Source organism: Ciconia boyciana, chromosome 8 (genome assembly GCF_034638445.1).
Source record: "Ciconia boyciana chromosome 8, ASM3463844v1, whole genome shotgun sequence".
In the NCBI taxonomy this organism is placed as follows: Eukaryota; Metazoa; Chordata; class Aves; order Ciconiiformes; family Ciconiidae; genus Ciconia; species Ciconia boyciana.
In genome coordinates, this window is record NC_132941.1 from 3,243,443 (window position 1) to 3,269,420 (window position 25,978).

Sequence of the window (25,978 nt, forward strand, 5' to 3'; positions counted from 1 at the left end):
CTTGTAACCTTGTTCAAACATAATGTTTGAGGCATTGGTGATTTCCAGGTATCTTGCTGTCTGACAGAGGGTTCCAGTAGCTCAGGTTTTGATACATATGTAGCTGTGGATTTAATGTATTTGTTCTGAAGTTTCCAGGAAAGAGCCGTAACACTTCTTAAAAGGAGGGGGAAAGGACCAAAAAAAGACACCAAAATCATCTCCATTTAAATGCCTTAACAAAACATGATGCAATCTTTGTGGATTGGTGTATTTCCAGTATGATTCTCTTGTTTGTTAAAGAGAAAGTATTTAAATCGGGCTTCTCTGTGATGTATTGAAATTTTGATTTTTTTTTTTTAATGCTGACACTCCAAAAGAACCCCAGCCTGCCTCCCCCTTCAGAATTCGCCCCAGACCAAACCCTGTAAAGATTTAGCACCTTTGAAGAAAGTTTAGGTTGAGCTTGTGCAAAAAGCAAGGCTAGAGGTGTGGTTTAGAGGGCTGAGTTGTAATTGTCCCTCATCCTTCTGCTGTAGCCTTGTTGGGTGGTCTTAGGCAAGAGCACAGAAAAGGCCCTGCATCTGTTCCCTTATTTATATACAGAATTGATATATAATATTTGCTACTGCGAGCACAAATCATGATAGAAATTTTATGCCATACTAAAAGCAGCAAATCGTTGCAAATCCTCTGCAAGCTAAGGCCAGTTATGCCTTGCTTTAATTGAGGATAGCTAACAGGTAGGAGATGAATATGTATAAACAGTGAATGCATCACCACTGTTCAACGATTTAAAATCAGCTATTTCTAACAGTGGTACTGACTAAGTAATTACTTCAAGTGAATGAGGTTCTTTGCTATATTGCATAAGAAACCTTGGATATCTTCTGCTATCCTTCAGTTCAGGCTGGAAGCTTGGTGTATGACTGATCTGGAAATACTCTGCTGATGTATGTATGCTTATAAAGTGCCCCCATAGACTATAGAGTCAAAATTAAAATGTACAGTGAAGGCTATGTGAAGCAGTGATGCTGAGAGGTTTGATCCATAGCAGTCATTTTAGTAGCAGTCTATGATGCAGAAATAGTCATTGGTAGTTCCCTAAAGAGCTCAGAAACAGTACCAGGAGGAAATTGTGGAGGAGGAGTGGAAACGAAAGACTTCAGAAAGTGTTGGCCCTACTCTTTTAAATGGCATATTTTTACCTTTTCAAAGTGTACTTTCATGTATTAGGCACAAGGTTACTGTAGGGGTTGAAATAGAGTGAAATTGAAGTAAGCAATACTGGGGGGGGGGGGGTGTGAAAGAAGAAGGAACTATGGTATAAAAATAGGATGCGAAGAGTAAAGAGGCGTGTTAGAAGTAAGTTAGCCAATTATATCCTCACTATTTAATTTTTACTTTAAAATTTGACTTTTTAAAATTTGGGTCAGAAAAAATCATTAATACTAAATAATCAAATTATTTCAATTTAGCTATCTGAAATAAAAGTGGACAAGCAGTAAGCGTGTTGTATAAGTTGTATGTACATATATGCAAATGAGGAAGTCCCAAGAGGACACCCCCACTGTTTTTGTGTGCAAGCATTGTGCAAACAAAGAGAAGGGGACTATGGGCTGGACTCTTGAATTTTGGTTTTGTCTTGAGCTTCAGAAGAAACTTGTGGGCTTAAGGAATTATTCTCAGTTTTACAACTGAGATCAGGATCTGGTCCAGCTTTGATAGCTTCTGTATGTCAGCAAGTTTGTCTGCATGGTATTTTGACTATAAAATTACAGTGAAAGAGGTGATGCTGTCCAGATCCTGCAAGTGCAAAAGTAAGCAGGCTCAGCACAGTGCTGTCAGTTAAATCCCAGTAGAGGAGCAGTGCTCTGACAAATTGTACAACTTCGTAGTTACCTTGTATGCTGAACTCCTATTCAGGACAGTGAGACTTCATTATGTAGAGCGCCAGGGGCAAACCCTTCTGTTAGTACTTTTCTTGTAATATTTAGCACGTAAGGTGACTCTCCCTGACTCAGTATGCTCCAGCCTTTCTTTTAAGGGTGTGGTTATTTAATAATTTTGGTCCAAAAGATGTGGAAGGAGTTTTAGGATATGTCTGTTCTATGTTACAAAAAGGTATTTTGAGCTGGCTTTGGAATCCTGAAGCAGTAGTTACCTTAGTGTATTGTTGCACTTCAGCTAATTTACTGTGATTATCGGGGGGATACCCTAATGTAGCATCATATTGCTTTGCCAGCTAACCTAGCTAGGAAACTGTCACAGCAGTGTGTGTCAGTTGATAGATATATTTGTAGCTGTACTGGTAGCAGTACATTCACACTTATTTTTCTGTGGGGTAGATGATGAACATTTTGCTAACTGGATGTGGAGATTTACTAGATGAGGGAGGTATTAGTCAGTGTTATCTCTTCATTAAACCTTTCCAGTGTGGTGTAGATCATCTGCAAACAGCGGTTACAGCCCTGCAGTTGCAGTCTATGCATGCCAGCCACTCAGCGTCTATAATTTGCAGCATGGCTGGGTTCAGTTTTCTTGCCTTACAGGACATTTTTGCTGGCCAGAGGAAAAAAAAAGAATGTCAAATGTTCTAAGTCACAATTAAAGTGTATTTTTAAATGCAGCAAAAAATGTTAGAAACAATTCCCACCTGTCTTTCCCTCAACCACACCATGAATTCAAAATTTTAATTTGGGTAGAGAATGGCTTCAAAACTAAACTGAGGTTGGCATGTGTGTCCAAACATGGCTGGGTGAAAGCAGGCCACTTCTGTCAGTCTTGGTTGATGCACTTTGACATTTTCAGTGACAGATTTTGGGTTTGAAGCTCAATATTGGAAAATTTGCTGCTTTCATTTGCCTTTATCTGCTGTGCCAAGAAAAATAGAACATTCTGTTTGGGGGACTTTTCCTTTTAAAAAGTTGTTGTCTGATAAGTAGTTGTACAAAAAACATGGACTAGCTGCCCTCCTGAACTGTGTTTTGGATGAAGTAATATTTACATTTTACAGTGCTTACCTTGGCTTCCCTTCCCCTCATGTGCTATAAATTGTTTTCTGCATCCCTCCTACAAACACAATTGTACTTCAGAAATTGTTTCCATTCTTTGGTTGTGCTTTTTGGCCATAAATACTGTAATCTAGAAAAAGTGGAAGTTTTAAACCCAGCCTTGTTAAGATTTGTCTCTGTCATGAATCTCGTGGGATACTCGAACATCACTTTCTTGAATTTTTGTAGTCAGGGTTGAATATTGTGGGATTTCGCTGTGGCACAACTGTAATGAACACCTAAGCAGCCTGTGCTTTGTTAGACCCTCTTAGTAAATGGTTTTATTTTATTGAGACTAAAAACAGCAATGAAGCACAAACAAATGGAAGACTTGGTAAGTGATGGTGGAAAGTATAGAAGATGTAGAAAATGCCTGATCTCTCCCTCAGGGTGAAGTCTGTTCCTTCCTGCCTTCTCTCTGCCAGTTATTCTGCTTCCTCCTCTAAGCTTTGATACTCTAGATGGCTAGTTCTTGCTCACTGACTGCTCACTGCCCACTGAATCTAGATTAGCCTCTGAATTTAAGTCTAATTTTTCTTTCTTCCTAGGCATTGCTGAACAAATCTGCTTGTCCCTCAGTTCTTGGCCTGCATTCCTGTTTTCTGCTCCCAAACTCATAGTCCTGTGTTCTGTCCCTGCGCTCTTATCCAGCACTTTTCTGTTTCCCAGGCACCTCTTAGAGATCCTTTGTTGCCAAGTTTTCTGAGCATTCTTGATTTATCTCCTCTGCTGTTTGAGTGTGAGTATGTTAACCATGAGTTGGTACAGATGATTGTGAATGGGCCTGCAAAAAAACTTGATAGCAATTCCGGTCTAGTCATGTAGGGGCAGAACAATGTTGAGGGGTTTCTTGTTTTGTTTTGTTTTTTTTTGTATGCCAATATGTATCTTAGCACTAGTACTACTGTTGATGCAGCACCAAAGGGAGCTTAGTGGAGGCTAGTGGCTTCTTGGTAACCACTGCGTTGTCTAACGTTACTGGGTGCAGATGTACGCAGTAGAGTAAAAAGTAATGCAATTGATCACTTTAGCCCTTATTGTTAGCAACTTTCTCTGTTGCTGTCATTTGTTTAACTGTAGTAGTAGGAAATGTGAAGAAAAAGTATAGGCAATGTCCTACTAAAAATAAAAATGCTATGAGAAGTTCTCGTTGTATTGGGGTAATAATGTCAGTCCTTTGCACCTTGTTTCTTGAACAAGTAGATCTTTTACTTGATTGATGGAGGACAACAAAGTAGTTGTAAATATGTTCTACAAGCTGCAAGTACTACGAAATAGAGTGCAAGTACACTGGCAGCGGTTCTTGCTGTGTTCCTTGTGATGCATAAATGTATATTTTTCTTTTTCTTTCCTTCAACTCTCCTCATTGTCTTTCCAGATAGTTGACTAGGAAAGATGGTTTTTGAAGAGTCCATGGGGAAGTTATTCATGTGTTAATGCTGCTTATTTCTTAGACTCTTTGCAGCTGTGCTTGAGGTCTGCAGGTGACCCCTAAAATGATAATTTCTGACACTCCTGGAAACTTTATATTACAGATCAGGTCAATCAACAGAAACATGTAGTGCTACTTCTGCATGCTATCTTTATAGTCTTGGGTAAAAATGTTCAAAGTCAGTTACCGAAGAGTAACCGACTTTAACCGGTACTAGTCCATAGTGCCATATGGATTAGAAAGACTTGCACCAGGGGCTGGATTTGCTCTTTAGACTGTCACCCCCCACGCTCCTTGCTGTAAGAGTAATGAACTAACAGTGCTGATTGCTTCTGCATGATTTGAAATAAGTTGTCTTGTATGTTGGGGTTATGAACAGAACCTTGAACTTTGTGCTCCTAAAAATATAATTCTGATGATGTAGTGTAGGGTTTTTTCCCTAAATTTTTCCACTTCAGGAATGGAAGCAAATCTTTCATGGCTTGCATAAACCCTCCTGAGATGTGTTTCTTCCTGGCCTTGCTTATGTTACACTTTGTTTTCTGAAGTCTTCTCATGGTAATCTTCTAAGAGTGTTCTCCAAGTCTTGGCAAAGAGAAGCCTTGTTTAGACAAAGTTTATTTTTGACTACAGCCTTGCTGATACTAATGAGTTGTTCTGGGAGATTGAAGTCTGAGAGTGTCTCCAGTGAGGTATTCTCAGTCCTGTGGTGGAAAGCTGTTGCTTTAAAATGCTTAAATGTAGCACAGGCTGCCTGGCTTGCACATGCCTCGGTGTAGAACACAAGCTCAAGCTGTCTGTGATCATACCAATGTTTAAAAGTGGTCATACTAGTGTTTATTATATCTGAAGAAAAACAGTGAATTGTGACAGTAAATGGCAAGAAGACTGTAACACTAGCTGCAAGAATGGGGAATTGGATTCAGGTGGCCAGATGGAAGAGTACACATGTATTGCTGATTGTGGAGTAAGAAGGATCTGCTTAAATATCAGAATCTTGCAAAGAGAAGCAATGTTTTGAAGTAGACTTTGAAAGGTTATTGAGCTAAAAGAGCACTTTTGTAGCTGGCAAACACTTGTGAATAGATGTGGAAGGTATTTATCAGAAAATAGTGGAAGAGTTGAAATAATTTGAAGTGTCTGGCTCAACTGTTCTTTGATTCATTTTGGTTTTTTAAAGCATTAAATGTTGTTTACATTCTTAAAATATCAGTGCAGCATAAAACTTGATATTTTGTTTCTTAAGTTTAAAATCTGGTGTCATACACTTTTTTAATAGTTAAGTGACAATAACCTTGTCTTAGCAAGTGAGTCCTACAACAATTCACAATGTTCATTTAATGTGACTGGTGCAGTGGAGTGTGCAGTAAGTGTAAGTTTCAACAAATATGTACATTGTTTGATTTTTGTTTTTACTGTTTCTACAGGGAATGAAACTTTAACAAGAAGTCTGTGTTAAAGCCTGGCTAACAACAAGAGAGGCAAAGTATAGAAGCAATGCCCTGATGAAAAGGTAGGGAACACATTGAAAGAGTTTTCAAAAGGCTCATGTTCTGACTTGAGAGAATTCCTGTGATATTTGAGGTGCTTCTGCTTTGTTCCCAGGACTGATTGCTTGCTATGAAGAAAATACTGGGGAAAAAAGGCTTGTCTGTCACTTTTGTCAGGCAACTTTGGAAGTACAGGGATGGGGTGAAGGTTTTTCCCTGGGTAACTGCAGTTATTCACATGTTCTCTAGGCTGTTGAGCTCTCATGTGATTTGTGCAGTGTCATGCCTGAGAAATGGTTCTGAGTAGCCATAGCAGGACTGACTGATCCAGTTAACTTCATTTTGCTCTTGCGTGACTAGCCACCACATTTCTGTGTGTTGGCTTTATACTTCAATGGGATAATGCAGCAATACACATACAAGACTGAAATGCTAGGGGCTGTTGGAACTTTACTGGCAATTTTAAAAAATTGGTCACTGATTTGTCTGTCTATTCATCTATTCTTCATGTGCCTTCAAAGGAAGGAAGTTCTTGGAATGTGATTATATGATGAATGCTTTAAAAAACACCTGCCATTTTTAATAAAGCTTTGAACTGTTTTAAAAAAGGTGTGTTGCAGAGCCCTGCACTGGTTTCCAACCTACACTAGGAGACATTTGTTCCTTGTTTACAAACAGAACGTCTCTTTGGAGTCAGGCTAACAAAGTAAAATGTCACCTGCTTTAGACAGCTAATGGACCTAATAAGGAACTCAAATTAATAAGGTATTTAATATTATCAAAGGAAAATGCAGGAAGGAATGGAATGAAGACAAGGCAGATTAAAAGATTACAAAGCAGTTGTGTTTGCGTCTGCCCGAGGTGGACTGGCGAAACTGTGCTAATGGAGTCGGATGGTCCTTACTGCTACCTTTCACAGGTCTTGTATCTTTTGCACATGCAAAAAACATAAAGTAAACCCTTTTTGCTATCTGGGAAAGCTGGCTCTTGGAAAGAAGCTGGCACTGTCTGGAGCAGTTTTTCCTGGTCTGCAGCCCAGTTACAAGTTACCTCTACAGAAGTCTGGGTAGGAGCAGGTTGTATGAATTATATCAGTATTTTTTTCCTTGGAAATGGTATAGCGCATCTATAGTAAACTCTGTACTTCATGAAGCATCATGCCTGTTGCTGCTGCACATATGGAATATATGGCACATCTGCATTAGTTCTGGTCATGTGGTAAGGAAAAAGCTGTTGTGTACTTCCATCATAGTATTTGAATGAAAATTGTGATCTGTTCAAAAAGCTTGGACACTGATTTAGTTGCTTTATCTGAAAATATGTGAGCTGGTATAAAATCATGCCTTTCAATTTTTGTTTGCTTTCTATATGAGAGTTGCAGATAGCTTATAGCAAATAGAAAAATACTTTGTTGGAAGCAAAATAAGTTAGCGTATATGCTCTGCTTTCTGAATTCAGGGTTAGATCTAAGTCCCACCGATATTTTATCACAAAAGGGTCAGCCATATGGAACTCCTGTAAACCTCCTGATCATCTTTCTTGTAATAGCAGATTGTTGTGCACTTTGCAGCAGACTGGTTCTCTTTTAACACTAGCAATAGATCTATAGTGTTAGATCACAAAGCTAATTTTTCCAGATTAATCTCTTTTGAACACTTGCTAAAATGCTAGCAGCTATGAATTACGACAGTGGTGACAGTTAGACAGTGAAAATTACTAATTAGTATTTCCTAAATGTTTATGAAGAAATATAATGATATTAAAAAATTAAATTGAATAAACAATGAAACTGAGTTTACCCTTTGTCTTTCAGCAAAGTAATCAAGCTAATAGTTTGTGGATCTGTGGCAGGATTATCTGATTGTTCCCCTGTTCCCATATTTTTAGAAATGGCAAAAAGCCCTCTTTTCTCCCACATTTAGATAGTCACGCTCTGCAAAGTCTGTGTGTGTTTTTAGTATGTTCTGATAAGTCAGTTTGCTCTTTGCAAGGATATTTTGTTTCTTACAGATTTTTACGGTGTTTAGTTTATAGTGTTATTAATTATATGCAGTCCTTTAAAAATTATTGTCATGAGATGGCTCCAAGACCATATATTGCACTTGTTTCCAGGGGCTTTTGTAAGAGGTTATGTTCATGATCCCATGGCATTGTCTTCGAAGTGCAGCCTTTCATCCCCAGATGACTGAAGTGTAGAGAAGCTGCTTCTCAGTGTGGCACTGTTAATGTTGTTGAATTTCACCTGGGACCTGCTGCTTCAAGCAACACTCTTGTGCAGTGTGACTTTGTTTCTGTTGTGTGGGGTTTTTTTGTGGGTTTTTTTGTTTGTTTGTTTGTTTCCTGGAAGTTGACTTGCAGTACTGTGTGATGTACATAATTATAATATGCTTTGGAATACCTTCATGGTAAGAGTTTCTACAGAAATTATTCAGATTCATCAGTTTATGTGAAATTGCTTTTCACAGAATGATTATTTGTCACTGAATTAGCTCACATTGTATAACTTCTTTTGGGGGTCTGTTAACATAAAGTTTGCATAAATCTGCTCTCACAGTAAACAGATGTTGAAAATTTGAGTATCACAGTAGCTCTAGTAAAGTCTGAGTTGGCTTGAATAAAATACACTGAATTGTTCTGATATCTTCTGCATTTTATCCCATTTTTAGCTGCAAGCCTTTGTATCAGAAGGCAAGGATCTGAAGGGATGATGCATCATCAGCTAGGCCTTTTTTTCTCCCTTCTGTAAAAGCTGCATTAAATTATGAAAGTCTTGCTGACTTGTGTATTACGTGCTATAACCTTAGGAAGCAAATTTGTGTGATAGCAGGTGTTTGTACGTAGGGGATTCTAATTTTAACTGGCTCTAAATGAGGAGAGCTTGTCCCAGTTTTTCTTGAAAGTGCTTTTGGGAATAAATGAGTGTTTGAATTTAAGACTTTTGGTGTAAACTTAACATGAAATAATTAATAGTGAGGCTTAAATTGTGAGATAGGTATGATTCTTCAGTATAATGTGTATATATATTTTTGGTTTTGGCTAATTAAACTGGAATAGTGTGCTGCTAATATACTGAAGTTATAAGGCTTACTTGCAATTTTAACAGTCATAGTTTGTATAAATTTTGATTACTAAAATATTGTTTTCTTTTCAACTTAAAGGCATTCTGCAGCACTCCAGAAATTGGTGTAGTTTTGTGAAATAATGCTAATGAGCAAAGGAACAAAACTTAATATTTTTCTAACTCAGAATCTTTAAGGCAAAGTTCAGTTTTGTCGTGTTTCTGCTGCTCTGTACTGAGCCTGTGGTTATGGGACGTTTTTCATACACAACAGTGCAAGACTTAGCTAGTCTACCTTCTCTCTTCTCAAGTCTTTTAATGTAAAACTTTTTCACCAGAGCTCATGATGGGGTAAGCATTGAGTTTAAATTGTTTGGTTGATAGCTTTTACTTAGCCAGCCCTTTCTTCCTCAGCAGTTCTTGAGCAATATTTGGGGGTTTACATTTTTATGTGTATGTATCCCCCTCTATCTTCTGAGCAGTCTTTGACCATAGCTCTTTTCTGATCTATGTTATGAAGTATTCATTTTTTTTCTTTCTACATTCCTTGATGCATTTTCAAATGATACTTTTTAAAAGCAACTGCTTATGCTCTGATGTGTGTGTGTATATATATATATATATATTTTTATTTTTTTTTAACTTAAGAGCAAATGCTTGCCCAGTGTATTGTAGCTTTAAAAAGCTGTTACAGCTTATCCATTGGTTTAGAGTGAGTGCTGGTTGATAAAGATAGAAAGTTTTCATGATAGTTAAAACGTAGTATAGCATAGTCTAGTTTTACAGAGAATTGTAAATGTTACAAAATACTTAGAACTTCAGTCGTGTTAGCTAAGAGATGTTAGTGTTTGGTCTTACGTTGGAGTTTAAAGATACTTTATGAAACTTCTTTATCTCTCCATGCATTTGTTCCTAGCCTATTCTGGATTTTCTGAAGCCAGATGTACAGTGAAATAATAGGCAGCATATGCAGTGGTTGAATTTGTGTGTCTGGATATATCACTCAAGGAGAAGTTTGCGTTTGTAGTTATTACTCTCATATACTGCTAACTGAGTAACATATTCCAGATGTTTTTGAAATAACTGAATTTAGGTTAAATTGAGTTTAGTTTTGTAACTGCATTCTCTCTTCTCAGAAAACAAGCTGAACAGTTATTTACAAACTGTTACACTGCTATATGTTGATGATCATTTCCCAGTAGTCATGTGTCCTGCAGTTTCCCATATTGCTTATTAATCATATAGAAAGAAAGAAAGGTCAGATAGTTTGGGGGTTTTTCTTGGTGTTTTCTTGAATAGTGTAAATAACCTTAAAATGAAAACTGTTACTCGTTTCCTTGTGATTTTAGAAGCTAGTCAAGCCAGTTACTCCAGCAAAATACAACCTACAAAATAAGGGCAGCAAGATGGAATTACCTTTCTTGCACTGGTGGATGAGGTTGATAGTGGTGATCAGGCACAGGCTGACATTTTTCCTTCTTGAGCAGGGACTGGTGCTGGAAATCTGAGGTCAGCTCGTAACAATTTGATTAAATGCACAGTATCCACTCAGGACATAATTTCCCTAATTACCAGTGAGAGATGTCCAAATTTATTTTGCTTGTTTTAACAAAGATTTGTTGGTAAAATCCAAGAATCATGATGGTATGGAGTTTGATAAGGTTTAATACTTGCTACCTAGAGCAAAAAATAAAGGCAGATAATGCAACCGGAATAAAAGTGGCATGAAAACTGAAGTCTTGTACCAACCATTCAAACTGTTTTAAATTCTGTTTGAGTTGCTGAACGTTAGCAAGCTCTTGAAACTCCTCTGTTGTCACAGTTTCTCTTGCAATAAAATTTTACACCCAAACAAAATTAATTCAACAAAAGAGTCTTAAATAGCTTGTCTGGTTTAAAAAGTCTGGAACTTGATGACAGTAAACTTCCTGAAGCTACTTTAGCAAGGTTCCAGCACATATGGGTGACTTAGATAAACATTTTTAGCCCATTTCTCAATGTTCCATGAAAGAGCGGAAAGTATTTTCTTTATTTGCAAAATCAAGCTATTAAATAAGACATTGGGTTTAAGTAACTTGCAAAGGTATTCAAGAGTCTCTGACAGAGGAAACTGAATCTCCTGATATGCAGTGCACTGCATTGTTTGCAAGGCCATCTTTTCATCCTACAGCTATTACTTGGTCCTCTGCTGAGTTTAATTTACAACATTGGTAGCAAACATTGCAAAAAACCACTATACAGAAAGGATTCATATGTAAAGAATTTTTTTATCAATATGTTCCAGGAAGAAAGAATGTAATTTCCCAACACAATTTGGCTGGAACAGCAAGACTGTATTCCTTTTCATTACGAAAAACTTCATGTGGTCTTGAATGTTTTTGTTTCACAGTGGTCTGTAGTCCATTTAAATTGACTTGGTTTAAATGTCTTGTATAAAAGCTGGTATATTGCTGGCTATGGATGAGTTGCACATCAAGGATCTGAGGCCCAAAACACTATGAAATAAAATGGTATCAACTTTTAGCCTGCAAAAATACTCCCAAGAAGATCTGGCCTTGGTATCTGATGTAAAATCCCACAGGGTGAGATGGCTGCAAATATTATAGTTGTATCTTTAGAATAATCAAGACAGCCTTTGCATGTATGTTTAATATTCAGGAAGCAAATTAATTGCAGATCGTGCCTTAGAAGATCCATTGTCATGGTGAATAGAGTGCAGTAATAGACTGTATGCAAAATACATGAGAACTACTTTTTTGGCTCAGCCATGAGCTTTAAGTCGTGAACTATTTGCAAAACTTTGCACAGTATTTTGCTGTTGCTATTCCTGTTGGTTCAGCTACTCTAGTGTGTAAGTTAACAAAAAGAGGCCACTTGGGTTTTCCATTCCAAGATTTAACAATTAGCTCTCATGATTGTGGCTCAGAATTCCAAATTGGAAAGATCATGATTACAAATGAAAAATGTTACATGATCTGATGATGGATCTCTCTTTCTTTTGTATTCTTCTATTGTGTTTTCATTTATATTACTGCAAATTTTCTGTTTCTAAAAATAAACATAATTTTATTATTTCTGATACCTTATAATTTCATTTAAAGATACTGATATATATTTCTTTCTCACCAGTTATAACATCTTGTAATGGAAGATGGAAGACAAAGGGGCTCGTGTTGCTGACTACTTTGTTGTCGCAGGATTAACAGATATTTCAAAACCACTAGAGGAAGAAATCCACTTCAATGATGCTTGCCATAAAATCGCTAAACCAAAAGAACCTATTACAGATGTAACAGTAATTAATAAATCTCTGGGGGAGGAAGTTCCTCAGGGATATAAATGCATAGATGTTACTCCCTCGGGACTGTCTGCAGATCTTAATAATGGCAGTCTTGTAGGACCGCAAATATACCTTTGTTATCGCCGAGGAAGGGATAAGCCCCCACTTACTGATTTGGGGTGAGTGGTTTTTCTGTTCCAGTAAGTTATTTTGGCAGTTTTATTTGACTAGGGAGGTTTCTTGAAATACCATACTTTTTTAATATAAGGCAAAACTCTAAACAGGAAGATATTTCTTGACTTGAGCATACTGTAACCCAGTATGGTAGGAAAAGTACATGCTGAGTGGATTTTAGTGACAAGGGTAATCCTTTGCATTATGGAGTTTTCAAAGCTATTTATAATTTTCAATGTATATGTTTTGGTTGAGATAAGATGCTTAACCTATTTAATACAGATTGAAAAGAGGCAAGTTGTATGATGTTCTTGGGATCAGGCAATGAATCTTTAATGGAATTGGAAATAACACTATTTTGCAGTAAACAAAACACTTAAAAGCAATTATACATGAGGAAAATGAGTATAGTTTCATCACGAAGCTTTTCTGTTAGAATGCAACTTGATATAATGTGACCTGAACTTGTCAGTAAAAATATTTTGATCAGAGATGAGACAAGAGCTCCTGTTAAACTAGTACTATTCAGTTATAATTCTTAGTATAGTATTAGTATTCAAAGTATTAAAAAAAAAAAAATGTGCCTTCTGACTTTTGTTCATCCCATTTTAACTAGGGTTTTATATGATGGGAAAGAAAGAGTAAAGCAAGGTTGTGAAATAATTCAAACTACTCCATATGGTCGGCCTGCTAATATTAGTGGTGGTGCCTCATCACAAAGAGTGTACATCACTTACCGAAGAGCATCCGAAAACATGACACAAAACACGTTGGCTGTTACGGATATATGTATAATCATACCAAGTAAAGGAGAAACCCCTCCACATACATTCTGCAAGGTTGACAAGAATCTTAATAATAGTATGGTAAGATTCAAAATCTGGATTTTGAACACTTGATATTCAATGATATAATGTTTGTGGAGTATTTGTGATGGTTCTCAGAGTACCTGGTGAAAAATTTTGATTTATCTTTGGAGAGTGCTTATCAAATTTTGGAAGAGTTGGAGGATTGCATTTCTTTGTTCCTGCTTGTAACAAAGTCTTTTTGGAAGTCTTGGAGCAAATGGTCTTTTTAGTGCTGACTTCAGCAGCTTTGGATTAGTCCTTAGAACCTGTTGTGTCACCATTTGTATAACTGGAGGTTTTACAGGCAAGGCAGTTTCTGACACTGATTTTACTGTTGTGATGGGAATTCTGTGTCTAACAACGACCTTCTGTTTTGTTTTTAAACTCTCCCATTACCTACAAAGCTATTTCATAAGTGTCATTCTCCTCAGTAGTTTCACAAACTGTTTCTCTGAAGAAAGTTGCATGTGAGCGATGTTGGATGCTGTTGACTGTAAGCCTGTTTAAATGCTTAATATAATTCCAAAGCTAGACCTGCTAAAATACACAGGCATCACAGCACTTTGTTTTGCAGACCTTAATATTTAGGTGTCTCCTAGTTGAATCTGCAGCCCTATATGCTTGCTTTTGTGGGGTCCTCAAAAGTCAGCATGCTGGTGAGCATGCTGATGAGGATGCTGACTGCATATGTGAGTAGTATCATGCAAAAAAGATCACGGGAATTGATCTGTACTTGTTTTTAAATAAATGCCTGTAGACATTAACAAATGGATTTTTGAGTTCTACCAGTCCCTGTATTTACTGGGTTATGGGAGTGCTGTCTTATGGAAATTGCTGTATCTTTCCCCCATCCCTAGAAGCTTTGTGTGCCCTTAAAGGGTGCCGGTCTTTTCCATTCTGTGGCTTTCCATGTTCTTTATTCTCATGTCCAGAAACTGAGAACTTCAAAAATATTTAAAACCATTAACAATGCCAGAAAGGAAATTATTGTTTAGAAGCTGCAAATACTATGACATTATGCTGCATTGTTTCACAGATTATGAAATCACAGATGGCATAAGGAATCGGGCTTAAAGATTAGCATGATTAAAATAAAAAGGCAGGCACAAAAGAAAATTGTTAAGTATTAAGTTAAAGTAATATACAAATGTAGTTAATAACAGAAACATTGCACTCTGTGTGTGTGTGTATACATAATTGTGTGCATGTATGTATATCTGTTTATATACACATTTAAGCCAGAAGTTTAACAAAATGGAGAAAGGTTTAAATATTTATATGGATGAAAATTGTACTTAAAACTCTGTAGTTATGTTAACAAATGCTTTAGAGAAGACTTTATAGATGTCGTGCTTCAGTCTATAAACCAGTTCTGTTTTAGAGGTCAGGCTGATGCCTGCCACGGATTGGTTAGCTCAGACCTAACACAGTACTTTTCTTTCAGTTATCTGTTTGTGGCCATTGTCAGAAAGGATAGTGTAGCAGGCCAAAACTCCTATATCTTAATGCTCTGTGTTTTTGTGTGTAGATTATGGTTCTTTGTAAACAAGGAAGAGGTTTTCCTCCACTTTTCTGTTACGTCCTTTTGTTATACTTCTTCAGGTAATCCAATAATTTCTTTTGTTTTACAGTGGGGCTCAGCAGTGTATTTATGTTATAAAAAGTCTGTGGCAAAAACCAACACGATATCATATAAAGCTGGTATGTAACTACTATTTAGCTTTTTTTAGCTTCAATTCAGGGTGTACAGGCTTATATGTAATTTAATACACTTTTTAATCAAAGAATTATTTGACAAAGACACTGTCTTGGCATTATTCAAAAGGGAATCTTTCCCTGAAGAATTATTTTAAAATAATGTCCTGAAATAAACCTTAGAATTATGTATCATTACTATTTTGTTTTAAAATTTGCTTTTAATTGGAAGCCTAGTTGTGTTCTGGTAGGTTTCTACAAACCTGTGTGTCTCCCACCTTTGTTTTTGTTGCTGATAACTGTCTCTTAAGGATGTGTGTGTGTATATGTATGTGTATATATATATGCAGAAGAAAATATCACAAAAATTATTTGACGCATTTTCATGATAACTTTCTTTAAGAAACCTTTTGAAGAATACTGCAGACTTCCACACTGCCCTGAACATCAGTGGCATTGATATCTTTAAGTATTTTTGGATTGTGTATCATCTTTATTTTGTTGTTTTATTTATAAGACAGAATTAGATTTGCTATGGCTCTGACTAAATGTGTTGGTGTTTTTCTTTTTTTTAAACCCCTGATTTTATTTGAGTACAAGTCATGAGCACGATTCAGACTTAAGCTTTAATTTGCTTATATCCCTTTGAGATGCAGCTCTCTGTAAACAACGGTAGTTTAGGACTAACTAAAAGGTGGACAATAAATTTATAAATAAATAAAAATTTTAAAAGGCCTCACATCTGGTAGTAGCTTGCCTGAAATTTTGCTTCTTGGGGAGGGGAAAAAAACCCACTGCCCTTCTTGATTACCAGTTCTTATTGCTTATTAATACTTCACTGTCTATTAGAAAAGAGTGTGTAGTGATTGTGTTCTCTAATGCAGAGAAATTCTAAATCCCTTCATGTGATATTCATTCTCAGTTTGGAGTCCCCTGGGTTAGCAATAAGAAAGGGTAGATTGCTACAGCTGTATGATGTAATTGAAGACCTCTATGTTAAGAGCCTCTGCTTCAGAACTTCATGTTTTATGTCTGTTTAAAATTAAGTCTAAACACGTTAGTCTGGTAGCATATTAACTGAATCCTCAGTTGAGGTGGACCAGCATAATTAATTGGTTCGATTCTATTGATATTTAAAAAAAAAAAAATCTATCTAATATCTAGCATATTATCAGATTTTTCAGGAAACTTTTGTTGGCAAAAGTTAATTGCTTTCATAATTGAAAACATCAGTCTTATTTCTCAATTATTCAGATTACCATTTTTTGAACTAAATTTTAAATCTTTATTCATACTAGTGATGAATGTGAACTATTATAATAGTAGCTGAGATGCACACAACCTGCAAACAGAAAAAGATAAATTAGTTATGAGTAGTTCCTAGAATAGTAAGTAGGACTTCAGTCCAATGTTTTAGTCGGATGATTTCTCCTTAGGCCTTGGAAGCATGCTGCCCCTTTCCACCTATTTGCTATGCCTGATTATTTACAACTTTACTTTACTGATCTTCTGAAGTTAGTGTATGCTCATACACAATTTTTCTGGGCATGTTTTTATGGAATGAGCTATTACAAATATGTTTCTGCTATTCCTTATGTAACTGGCTCTTTACAAATTGCCTTTATAGATTTAATATGCAGATATCCCGAAGAAGATTATGAATCATTCCCATTACCAGAATCTGTGCCTCTTTTTTGTCTACCTATGGGTGCAACGATTGAATGTTGGCCATCTAACAGTAAATACCCTCTCCCAGTTTTTTCTACATTTGTACTAACTGGAGCTTCTGCAGAAAAGGTATTTTGAAAGCTTAAAAAAAAATCATTGTTAATAATTTAAGTTAAAAAAATTGGTTGCTTTTCAGGATGACAATAATGTGTATTTTCATAGGCAAATTTGAATCTATTTGGGCTTAATTCAAAGACTACTCTAAGGAGTGACTTGCATTTATTTCGCTACTGGACTGTTGATTGTAAGCACCTGTACTCCTTTGCTTTCCAATCATGTTAGCCTTTCAAATTAGAGAGCTATAAAACCTCTGACTGCATATACATGCAAGTATACTATTTTTATTGCAAGCATGGAAACAACCTTGCATGTATATACTTGTTCTAAGAAGTAAATTGGATGTCAGAGGAATACTGCTTTGAGTTGCATATAAAGGATTCCTAAAATAGCTTTAAAGGCAATTGTAGGAGCAGTTGACTGTAGTTGTACTCTGTATAATCATTATTTTTCTCTCACTTAAATTGTTTCATAAATTACTCTTTCTCATATGACATTAAGTGTTTTAAATAAATAATAGACAGTCTGGATTTTCACAGCCATAAGAATATTCCGGAATAGATTGCTTCAAAAGATGGTGCATTAATGTAACTTTTCAAACAGTAACATAGACTTGATTTTCCTTGCATGTTTGGGCTTTGTTAGATTGCTCTGAAGATTGAGGCAGATTTATTGACTTCAAATCAACTATGTTGTTTGCAGGTATATGGTGCTGCTATTCAGTTTTATGAACTGTATCCTGAAGAGAATCTCACAGAGAAACAAAAATCTCAACTGGGATTAGCAGCTGCTGTTGAGGGGAAGTCAGACACATGCAGAACAGTTCAAACAAACAAATGCATCTGTCTGCTTTCTCACTGGCCTTTCTTTGATGCTTTCAAGAAGTTTCTTACCTTTCTGTATCGTTACTCCATTTCTGGTCCACATGTTCTACCCATTGAGAAGTAAGTAATTTCAAAAATTCGTAACAGTAACTTCAGTTGATGAGAGCTCTTTTTTTACTCTGAAGTTTCCTATAATATCCTTTCGACTTTAGTCATCAAACATTAAATATAATGGTTACACTAGATTAGGCACATTTCTCCACTGATTAAATGTATCTTTATCTACTTCCTGAAAAAGCCTAGATTTTTATTTGTGATTTAAGTGCCTGCAAAGGTATCTCTGAAAGGCTTTTTTAATTAGCTTTGCACCCTTTAGCATAGTGATTAGGAGGAGCAAGATTATAAATCCTTTCTTAATGTTGCATACGTTAAGTTAGGAGAATGAAATATGTAGTCTTCCATTTTTTCAAATGCCTATTTGTTGTGTAATGAGAGATAATAAAGCAGATTGAATTTTTTGCACTAGTAATCCTCCTCTATTTGTCATAAATAAACTTAATTTCCTTCTTACATAAAGGCTTTCACATTTTAAAATGCAGAGGAAATCCTTACATCCAAGAAGTGGTTGATATCTGTAATTCGTATGTAATACCATTTAACATTTCTAGGCTAACGTAACTTTTTAATGCATCAGATTTCAAATGCAGTATTTGCTTTTTTTATTTTATTACACATCAGTCTTTTTTCTGATTAAACTTCAATATTAAGTTTTATGAGACACTGACTTTGCGGACTAAGCATTTTTTGTGATTGTTTATCCACTTCATTATTGCACTTTGTATCTACTAAACTAGTTTTAAAATTCTGATAGTGTAAACTTCCAATAATGAAATTATTTTTTTTTAAGCTGAGAACTATGTTTGGGTTTTGAGTTTTGGGAATTAATAAGATGAGAAGTAAATATAATAAATGTTTTATTAATTTTGATTTTACAGATTTATTTGCTTATTCTGATTTCTCTGATTTGTAAACTGATTGGTCAATTTACTGCGGATAATTTAAATACAGCTACACTATCTTGCATGGAAGTTAATATAGTATCTAGCCTAGTTGCTCTGGCTATTTTAATGATGATGGTTGTCTGTGCCATACATGACTATTTGAACATTTTCAGCAAGTCCTGCTTCTGCAAGCAGCAGGCCTTTCACTTGATGTTTGCTGTATGTTCCATATTTCTGCCACCATCTTCATACACTGGTAATAAAGACAAAACCCCAGATCTGTTGTCAGCCTGATCCCTTTCCAATTCTCATTGCCATGTGGCTGCACAGACATTGGTGCTGATACAAGGGAGGTCAGTTGAGGAGTGGTGAAGAGGAGGCACAAGACCGCTTCTGGTTAATGCCAGTTATGTGCTTATAGAATTGCAACAAAAAGTTAAGCCTAGCATAAGTACAAAAAATTAAAAACACAGTAAAAATGGGGCTTTTTGCATACATCTAATGGTGTAATATGCAGCTACATTGAAATATATGTATGAAATATATAGCTTTGAATCAGAAACATGTAAAATGAGTCTTCTATATAAATCAATGCTTATTTGTGGGTTTCTCTGAATTTCTTCAAAATTTGGTTGTTGTCTGCGTCATCATAATGGTAAAGGTTGCAGAAATCACAGTAAAGTATGTGCTGTAGCATGCAGTTTATGATGGATTAAGTATTTCTTCCTGAGTTTCTACTGATTGCATGTAGTTTCTTTTAATGTGAAAGTGTGTATTATGTAGAACTCCTACACTTTTAGAACTGTTTTAAGTTTAGTCAATTTATAAAACTGAGAACTTATTCAAATTTTAAAAACATTTTTCTGTATTTGTAGTATATGGAAAAACTTTAACACTTTTTTAATCAGAAATCTTACATAACATTTTGTATTTGGAAGTGAAGAAAATGGATGAACTTAATGACTCTCCTTGATACTCAGCTGTGAATATTTTTTTGGCAAATAACCAGTGCTAGTCTCTGAGGTATAGTGCTATTTAAAGCCAGTCTCAGAAGCAGGATTGTAAAATGGTATTGTAATACTCAAACATCAATATTTCTACTTTAGAAATTTATTAAAAAAAAAAAAGCTCCTTGTAATTTTTCAGTCTCGCAAATCAAGCTTGTAGTCTACTATAATTTCTACTAAATTAGTATTTTTCTTTTCCTCTAGACACATTTCCCATTTCATGCATAAAGTTCCTTTTCCATCCCCTCAGAGGCCAAGAATTCTAGTTCAGGTAAGTGTAAATTTCTTCTTAATAGCTATGTCTTAAGTGAAGACAAAACAGCTGTTGAACAGGTTAGTAAATGGAATATGTAACTTCTATGTTTAATTTTTTTGTTGTTCAGGATTATTTTTTTTTCCTAAATTCATACACTTAATTTTTACGGATTTCTCACTTTTGTTTCCAGTTTAGTTAAGGACTTTAATGAAATATTACAAGATGCTGTTTAGTGAGCTTAGAACTTAATTTCTTTTTTTCAGAGTATATGGAAATTAATGAAAAACTACTCAGAGTCGGCATCTGGTTTGACTTTTGCAATAGCTTTTGAACTGTTTTATTCTTGCTACTGTGTGAAGGCTGAGTGTAAAATAAATAAAATTAAAACCAGATGTGAAGAGTATATTAATGATTACCTGTTTTCCCAAGGGGCTTCATGCTGTCCTCTACATAATGGATAGCTCTTACTGAAAACTGCAAGGGCCATGCACATTCAACAGAGGCACACTTTATCAAATGTGACCCTTATTCTGTCCTACCTGCAAGACCTAGCATATTTTACTGTGTGTGAGTGAAATTGTATAATTGCTAGGATTAGGTTACCTGTTATTTGAAATTTCACCCATGTTGCTGTTGGTAGGAGAGAGGAAATCCCTATCTCAAAGACTTCTTAAGTGAAGTGTTATTAAATCTTTTTTTTTTTTTCCCCCCTCCTAACAGGCAAAATGGGTAGAGACATGTTAAAATTTTATGGCTGAGAAAATAAGTCTCTATTCCAGTTGTAGTTATTCTACCAATCCTGTGGTTTTGAACAAGTTGTTACAAAATGATGTTACTCTGTTACTATTTGTATGAAATAAAATACGGAGAGCCCTGTTCAGTTTTCAGTCTTAATGTAGTAGCCCATATGCTAGTGAAGTCTTTCAGAGTAAATACAATCTTGAGTTATGTCTTTATAGAACGTATTGAATATTAAAGATCCTCCTCAGTGTACTTGGATATTCTAAAGAAGTGACATTTATTACTGTTACTGAAAAGGCGTTGGAGAACAGTTATACTGAAACTATCTGACACTTTCATCACTTGTGTTTATAAAGTTCAATTCAAAATCCAGTATTTTTACATCTTGGGGCTTTTCTTGTATTCACATTCAATAAAATATTTGTGCTAGGGAACACTAAACACACATTTACAGAGAACTATAAGTGAGTTTAGAGAGAAACATTCAAATTTTTTATTCTGAATTTTTAGGGAGCTCTGTCAAAGTGTACATGGGTGTGTATCCTGGAACAAAGTCTGAGGACCTAGATGTAAGCGATGTGAAATTATGTCTGTTACACCTTATTTTCAAAATGCGCTATGTGTCAAGTTAGTATAACTTTAGTAGCTGATAGCAGAGATGGAGAACCCACTGCTTTTAAAGTAGGCAGTGGTAGTTGAGGTCTATGAATAAGTAGTTCAAGCTGCTTTTGGGGTCTTTTGAGTTGTGTTTGATACTTCACTGAATAAAATCGCAGGTGACTGTATCTAGGATGTATTCCCAAAAATAGTGTGGGAAATGCCTGTATTCTTGAAAATTACAAGCTTTCAGGAGTCCATTTAATTGAAGAAATAGTAATTTCTCTCTGAAGCTTGTTAATGTAAAACATGGTAGTCTTTTGCTAATTAGTATAGCAAATCCTTCTGAATATGTGTTGCTGTACGATGTCTTGCAAGTGCCTATATGCTTTCTGAAAATGAGACCTGATATGTTTTAGTAACTACATGTATGCCAGTCTGGATGTGTAACCCATTCTTAGATCCTTCTTAGTATCTGTTACAAGTGAGAGAGAACATGACATGTGTCTGACTTTTAAGTTTCAAAGAAATTATAGCCATTAGTAAAACATTCAGGAATGTTCCCAATTGCTAGTTTCCAGCTGCCATTGTTGATAGGTTGTTTCTGATCTGAAGTCTGCTAGACTCCGTTCTCCATGTCCTACATCCCCGTATTACACAGATGTTCCTGTTTTAATGATGTATTCACAACCTGCAAACTTCAAGAGCACATCGAGTAATATGTTTCTCCCTCTGAAGAATGGGAGCAATAAGTGCCCCTTCTGCCTAAGGGAGACATGCTCTTTGAATAGATGCTTGATTGTGTTTATCTGGTTTTGCTGAAACACAAAAGTCATAGGACATTAGGCTCATGCTTCCTTTCTGAGGGTAGTTTATGAAGGTTACCTCAGGCTGAAAAAATGGGGTCTCTGAATTCTTTCACTGAACAAGCTAATGGTGGTGGTTGTCACAAGGTGACTTACTTGAAGACAAATCTAGCATGTAGAGTGGTGTGGCCATCCTCATTTGTCATTGAAGCTAAATGTAGCATCAGCCTTCAAAAGCTCTGTTATGTGAAATATGCAAGGAAGCAGTATTGCGTAGACTCTTGTTAATGTCGTATGTTTTGTGTGGCTGTCCAGGCACACTGTTAGGTGACTCAGTGCTTCAGCATTTGTATTACCAATTCATCTGATCTTCTGACTTCTATTGTCTGGTCATCTGCAGTGGGGTCTAAGGTGAAACATACTCAAAAATGAAATGTTACTAAAAGTTGTCTGAACTTGCAGCTTAGTTGTACAAGTTACTGTGACTTACTGAATTACTACTGCTACTTGTATGTGTGCTTTTATACAATAGATAGAAAATGCATGACCACTTAGCAGGAAGGATTAAGCTAACTGGTATCTTGTTACCTTGGATTTACTACAGCTGAAAAGGTCAGCTGAGCTTTGATAAATTGATTGGGTATCTGTATTCTTAAATAGATTGCATATCTGTATTCTTGTACTCATTTGAATCCTCCTATTCATGCTGAATATATGAATGATTTCTCTTGATGTCATATCACTGTAAGAAAGAAATGTGAATTAATAAGATCTTTGTCTTGGATCTTCAACTAATGCAAATTTTAAAGATTCTATCAAAGCTCAGCTGAGCCGTTTCTACCAGCGAAGAGCCTAATTCTCATGTCTTCCAAAGAAAATATTACTTTACGTTATGATTTGCCATCTCTCCCCTTCATGCTTTTTATCTATCTCTTTCCCCCTAAATCCAAAAAGAATCATTCCCACCCACCCCCCCCCCCCGGACCCCTGAAAGCTGTATATGAACTATGGGTCCTCGCTTCCCTTAAAATACAGAAGGCTTCATTTTCCAGCAGTTAATATATTCAATTTTTTGCAATATTAGCTAGTTTAAATTCCTCTTTATGAATATGCAATGTATTCAGTTCTGACCAAGAAAGGAAGATTGTGCTTTGCCTAGTTTTTACTGAAAGATACTGATGCATAGTATTGCACACCACTTCTTACAGTGCTGTACAACTGGGATATATAAGGTTCAACTTAGTTTAAATTTTATTTTTAGGTGTTCTTTGTTGTAGTTGTGTAATTTCTAATAAATATTTCCAAAGTTCAGAATAAAAAGAATGTATTTTAAAATATTTTTCCAGCTATCTCCACATGATAACCTGATTCTTAGCCAACCTGTGTCATCACCCCTTCCACTGAGGCAAGTACAGTATCTTCTGTTTAATTGTGAAATGTATTCTGATTTACATTGTGGAAAAGATTTGGTACTTTGAGTTGTAATTGTGCAAATTAACTTACACTAGCTACAAAAGTCACCAGACAAGGTATCTGAAGTTTATTTATGTGATTAGACCTGCGCCCTGACAAGGATACATACTTAATTAACAATATCTGATTTTTCCACATAATTTTAGTGGTTCTTGAGCCAGAATATAGATTGTTAGTTCCCTTTTCTAGGAATTTGGTACCTGGATTCCCAAGATAGTGCACCTTTCGTATTGCAAGATAATTGAAAGAGTTCTGTGACTGTCTTAACTTTAGCCGTTCTCCTGCACTGAGACACAAAAGAAATCCATGTTGTCTCCCTGTAAATTGCTTCTCAAAAAGAAAAATCATCATGTCCATGTCCTGGAAATAGTCTAGAGTGATTGAAGAGTCTGAAGGAATCATGGTTACTATTGAGAAGTAACCATTTTTCACTGAACAGTGAAGCAAACAAAGTAGTCTGCCTTGTGGTTGTCTTTAAAAAAAAGACTTGCAGATTTATGTTTATAAAATCCTACTCTAATGCCTTGTTTTCTATTTTGTTATTGAACTTTTTTTTTTTTGTGGTCCCTTGTAACTCACCAGTGTGTTTATATTCTGTAACAGTGGGGGCAAGTTTTCTACACTACTTCAGAATTTAGGACCTGAAAATGCAGTAACTCTACTTGTATTTGCTGTGACGGAACATAAAATCCTCATCCATTCATTGCGACCTTCTGTCCTTACTAGTGTGACAGAGGCATTAGTCTCTGTAAGTAACGTGGTTTTTTTAATCATATACCTGTAAGTGGAGAAAATAAATGTTTTTTAGATAAAATCTAAAATTAGTAGTAGTGCTCTTAAGCTTAAAGGTTACTTAAAAATAAGAATAAAAATAAAGATCATTAGAGAGAAAAATTCATGTTGCTAATGATATCCCACAAAGACAGCAGAGAAAGAGTAACTGTTGTTGGTTCTTTGTGTATAAATATTGTAAATAAGCATGTTGTTTGGTCAGAGCAATGCACTAAATTCGAGTTCCTGATTTTCCCAAATAGCGCTGTATTCTCTCTTGCTGTATTTTAAATGCATGCTATTTTCCTGCCTGTCTTCACTAAGCATTGTTCTGCTACCTCTGCTATATACACTCTATTATACTGAAAAGCTTTTTCCTACAAATTAAAAAAATTGAATTTTAGAGAAATGAGTGCATTTTTTAATGATCTGCATCTAGATTTTCAGTAATAATTATCTGCCATGTTAAATAATTTGGAAGTGGCAGTTAGTGAAGTGTGGTTTATACTTGCATAGACTATATTATACACGTTTAACCTATGTTTTTGTCTCTGCATATTTTGAAAGATGATATTTCCCTTCCACTGGCCTTGCCCATACATTCCTCTCTGTCCCTTGGCACTGGCAGATGTGTTAAGTGCACCATGCCCTTTCATAGTGGGAATTGATTCAAGATACTTTGATCTCTATGACCCTCCACCAGACGTTAGCTGTGTTGACCTAGATACCAATACAATTTCTCAGTAAGTATTTATTAACAATTCTTCTTCTATGTTAATTTTTTTGCTTCCTGTTTTCAAAGGCAAAAACTCTCTTTTTGGCAAAATTTTGTGGGGTTTTGTTTGTTTTAAACCTCTGAACTTTCTAATATATCATCCTTCTTGAAATGAGCATGCTAGAAATGATCTCCTGTTCAGTGCAGCAGAGTGGAGGTACAATCCTCATGGAACATTATTGCCTTTTATTCTATTACATTAAAATCTTATTGTACACGTTGGCACCTTTCCTGGATTAACCATATTGTGTCTCACTTCGTTGTCCCCGGAGGAGAATAGTCATTTTCGTTTTTCATTATCAGCTTTCTTAGTGTTGAAGAAATTCTAGTATCTTCATATGGACATCTGCTTGAAAATTATAACAATTAAGTCATACTCCATATCAATATGAAGTATAGGAACTTCATGTTGAGAATTAGAGATGTGAACTTGCATGGGTAAGAGAGTCTCAATTAAGACTTAGAATCATGCCACCATTAACAAACTAAAATAACAGTATTATTTCTCCTTCAGAACTGTGTAGAGTAGTACGTTTTTCTGTAATACTAATTATCCAGTATCTAAAATACTGGTAAGGGACAGCAGTGCACTGTTAAAACCATTGGGAAACAGTCCATATTGTTATAAAATTCAAAACAAAGAATTATTTCCTTGTGATGATGTGGTACAAAAATAGACAGAAGAGGGTAAGGCTTCTAATTCAAGATTCTAAACCACACAAAATTAAACTTGTGTTTCAGAATTAAACTTTTATTTCAGTATAATGTTTAATATGCTCAGTATATACTTAGTGTAACTTCTCAGTGTCTTGGTCAGTGTCCTTTTGTATCATTCTCCTGTTGGTAGCAGTCTTTCAGCATTACTATGCCTAACTAAAAACTTTTTTCTTCCTAAACTTTCTTATTTGTGGGTTTATTTTTGCTTCGGTAGTG

General features: G+C 35.7%; 1 protein-coding gene across 4 annotated transcripts in view; it reads left to right on the plus strand.

The window, feature by feature from the left end:
* DENND4A (DENN domain containing 4A) overlaps positions 1-25,978 on the plus strand; it is a 56,894-nt gene that overhangs the window by 3,185 nt on the left and 27,731 nt on the right. For all 4 annotated transcript variants that reach the window (XM_072871661.1, XM_072871664.1, XM_072871662.1 and 1 more), the window contains exons 2-11: positions 5,892-5,977; positions 12,142-12,471; positions 13,083-13,332; positions 14,946-15,015; positions 16,637-16,806; positions 17,497-17,738; positions 19,831-19,897; positions 23,373-23,431; positions 24,103-24,247; positions 24,838-25,013. In XM_072871661.1, the coding sequence (XP_072727762.1) occupies positions 12,164-12,471; positions 13,083-13,332; positions 14,946-15,015; positions 16,637-16,806; positions 17,497-17,738; positions 19,831-19,897; positions 23,373-23,431; positions 24,103-24,247; positions 24,838-25,013 (1,487 nt within the window). In that variant the 5' untranslated portion in view covers positions 5,892-5,977; positions 12,142-12,163. The remainder of the gene's footprint in view (positions 1-5,891; positions 5,978-12,141; positions 12,472-13,082; positions 13,333-14,945; positions 15,016-16,636; positions 16,807-17,496; positions 17,739-19,830; positions 19,898-23,372; positions 23,432-24,102; positions 24,248-24,837; positions 25,014-25,978) is intronic.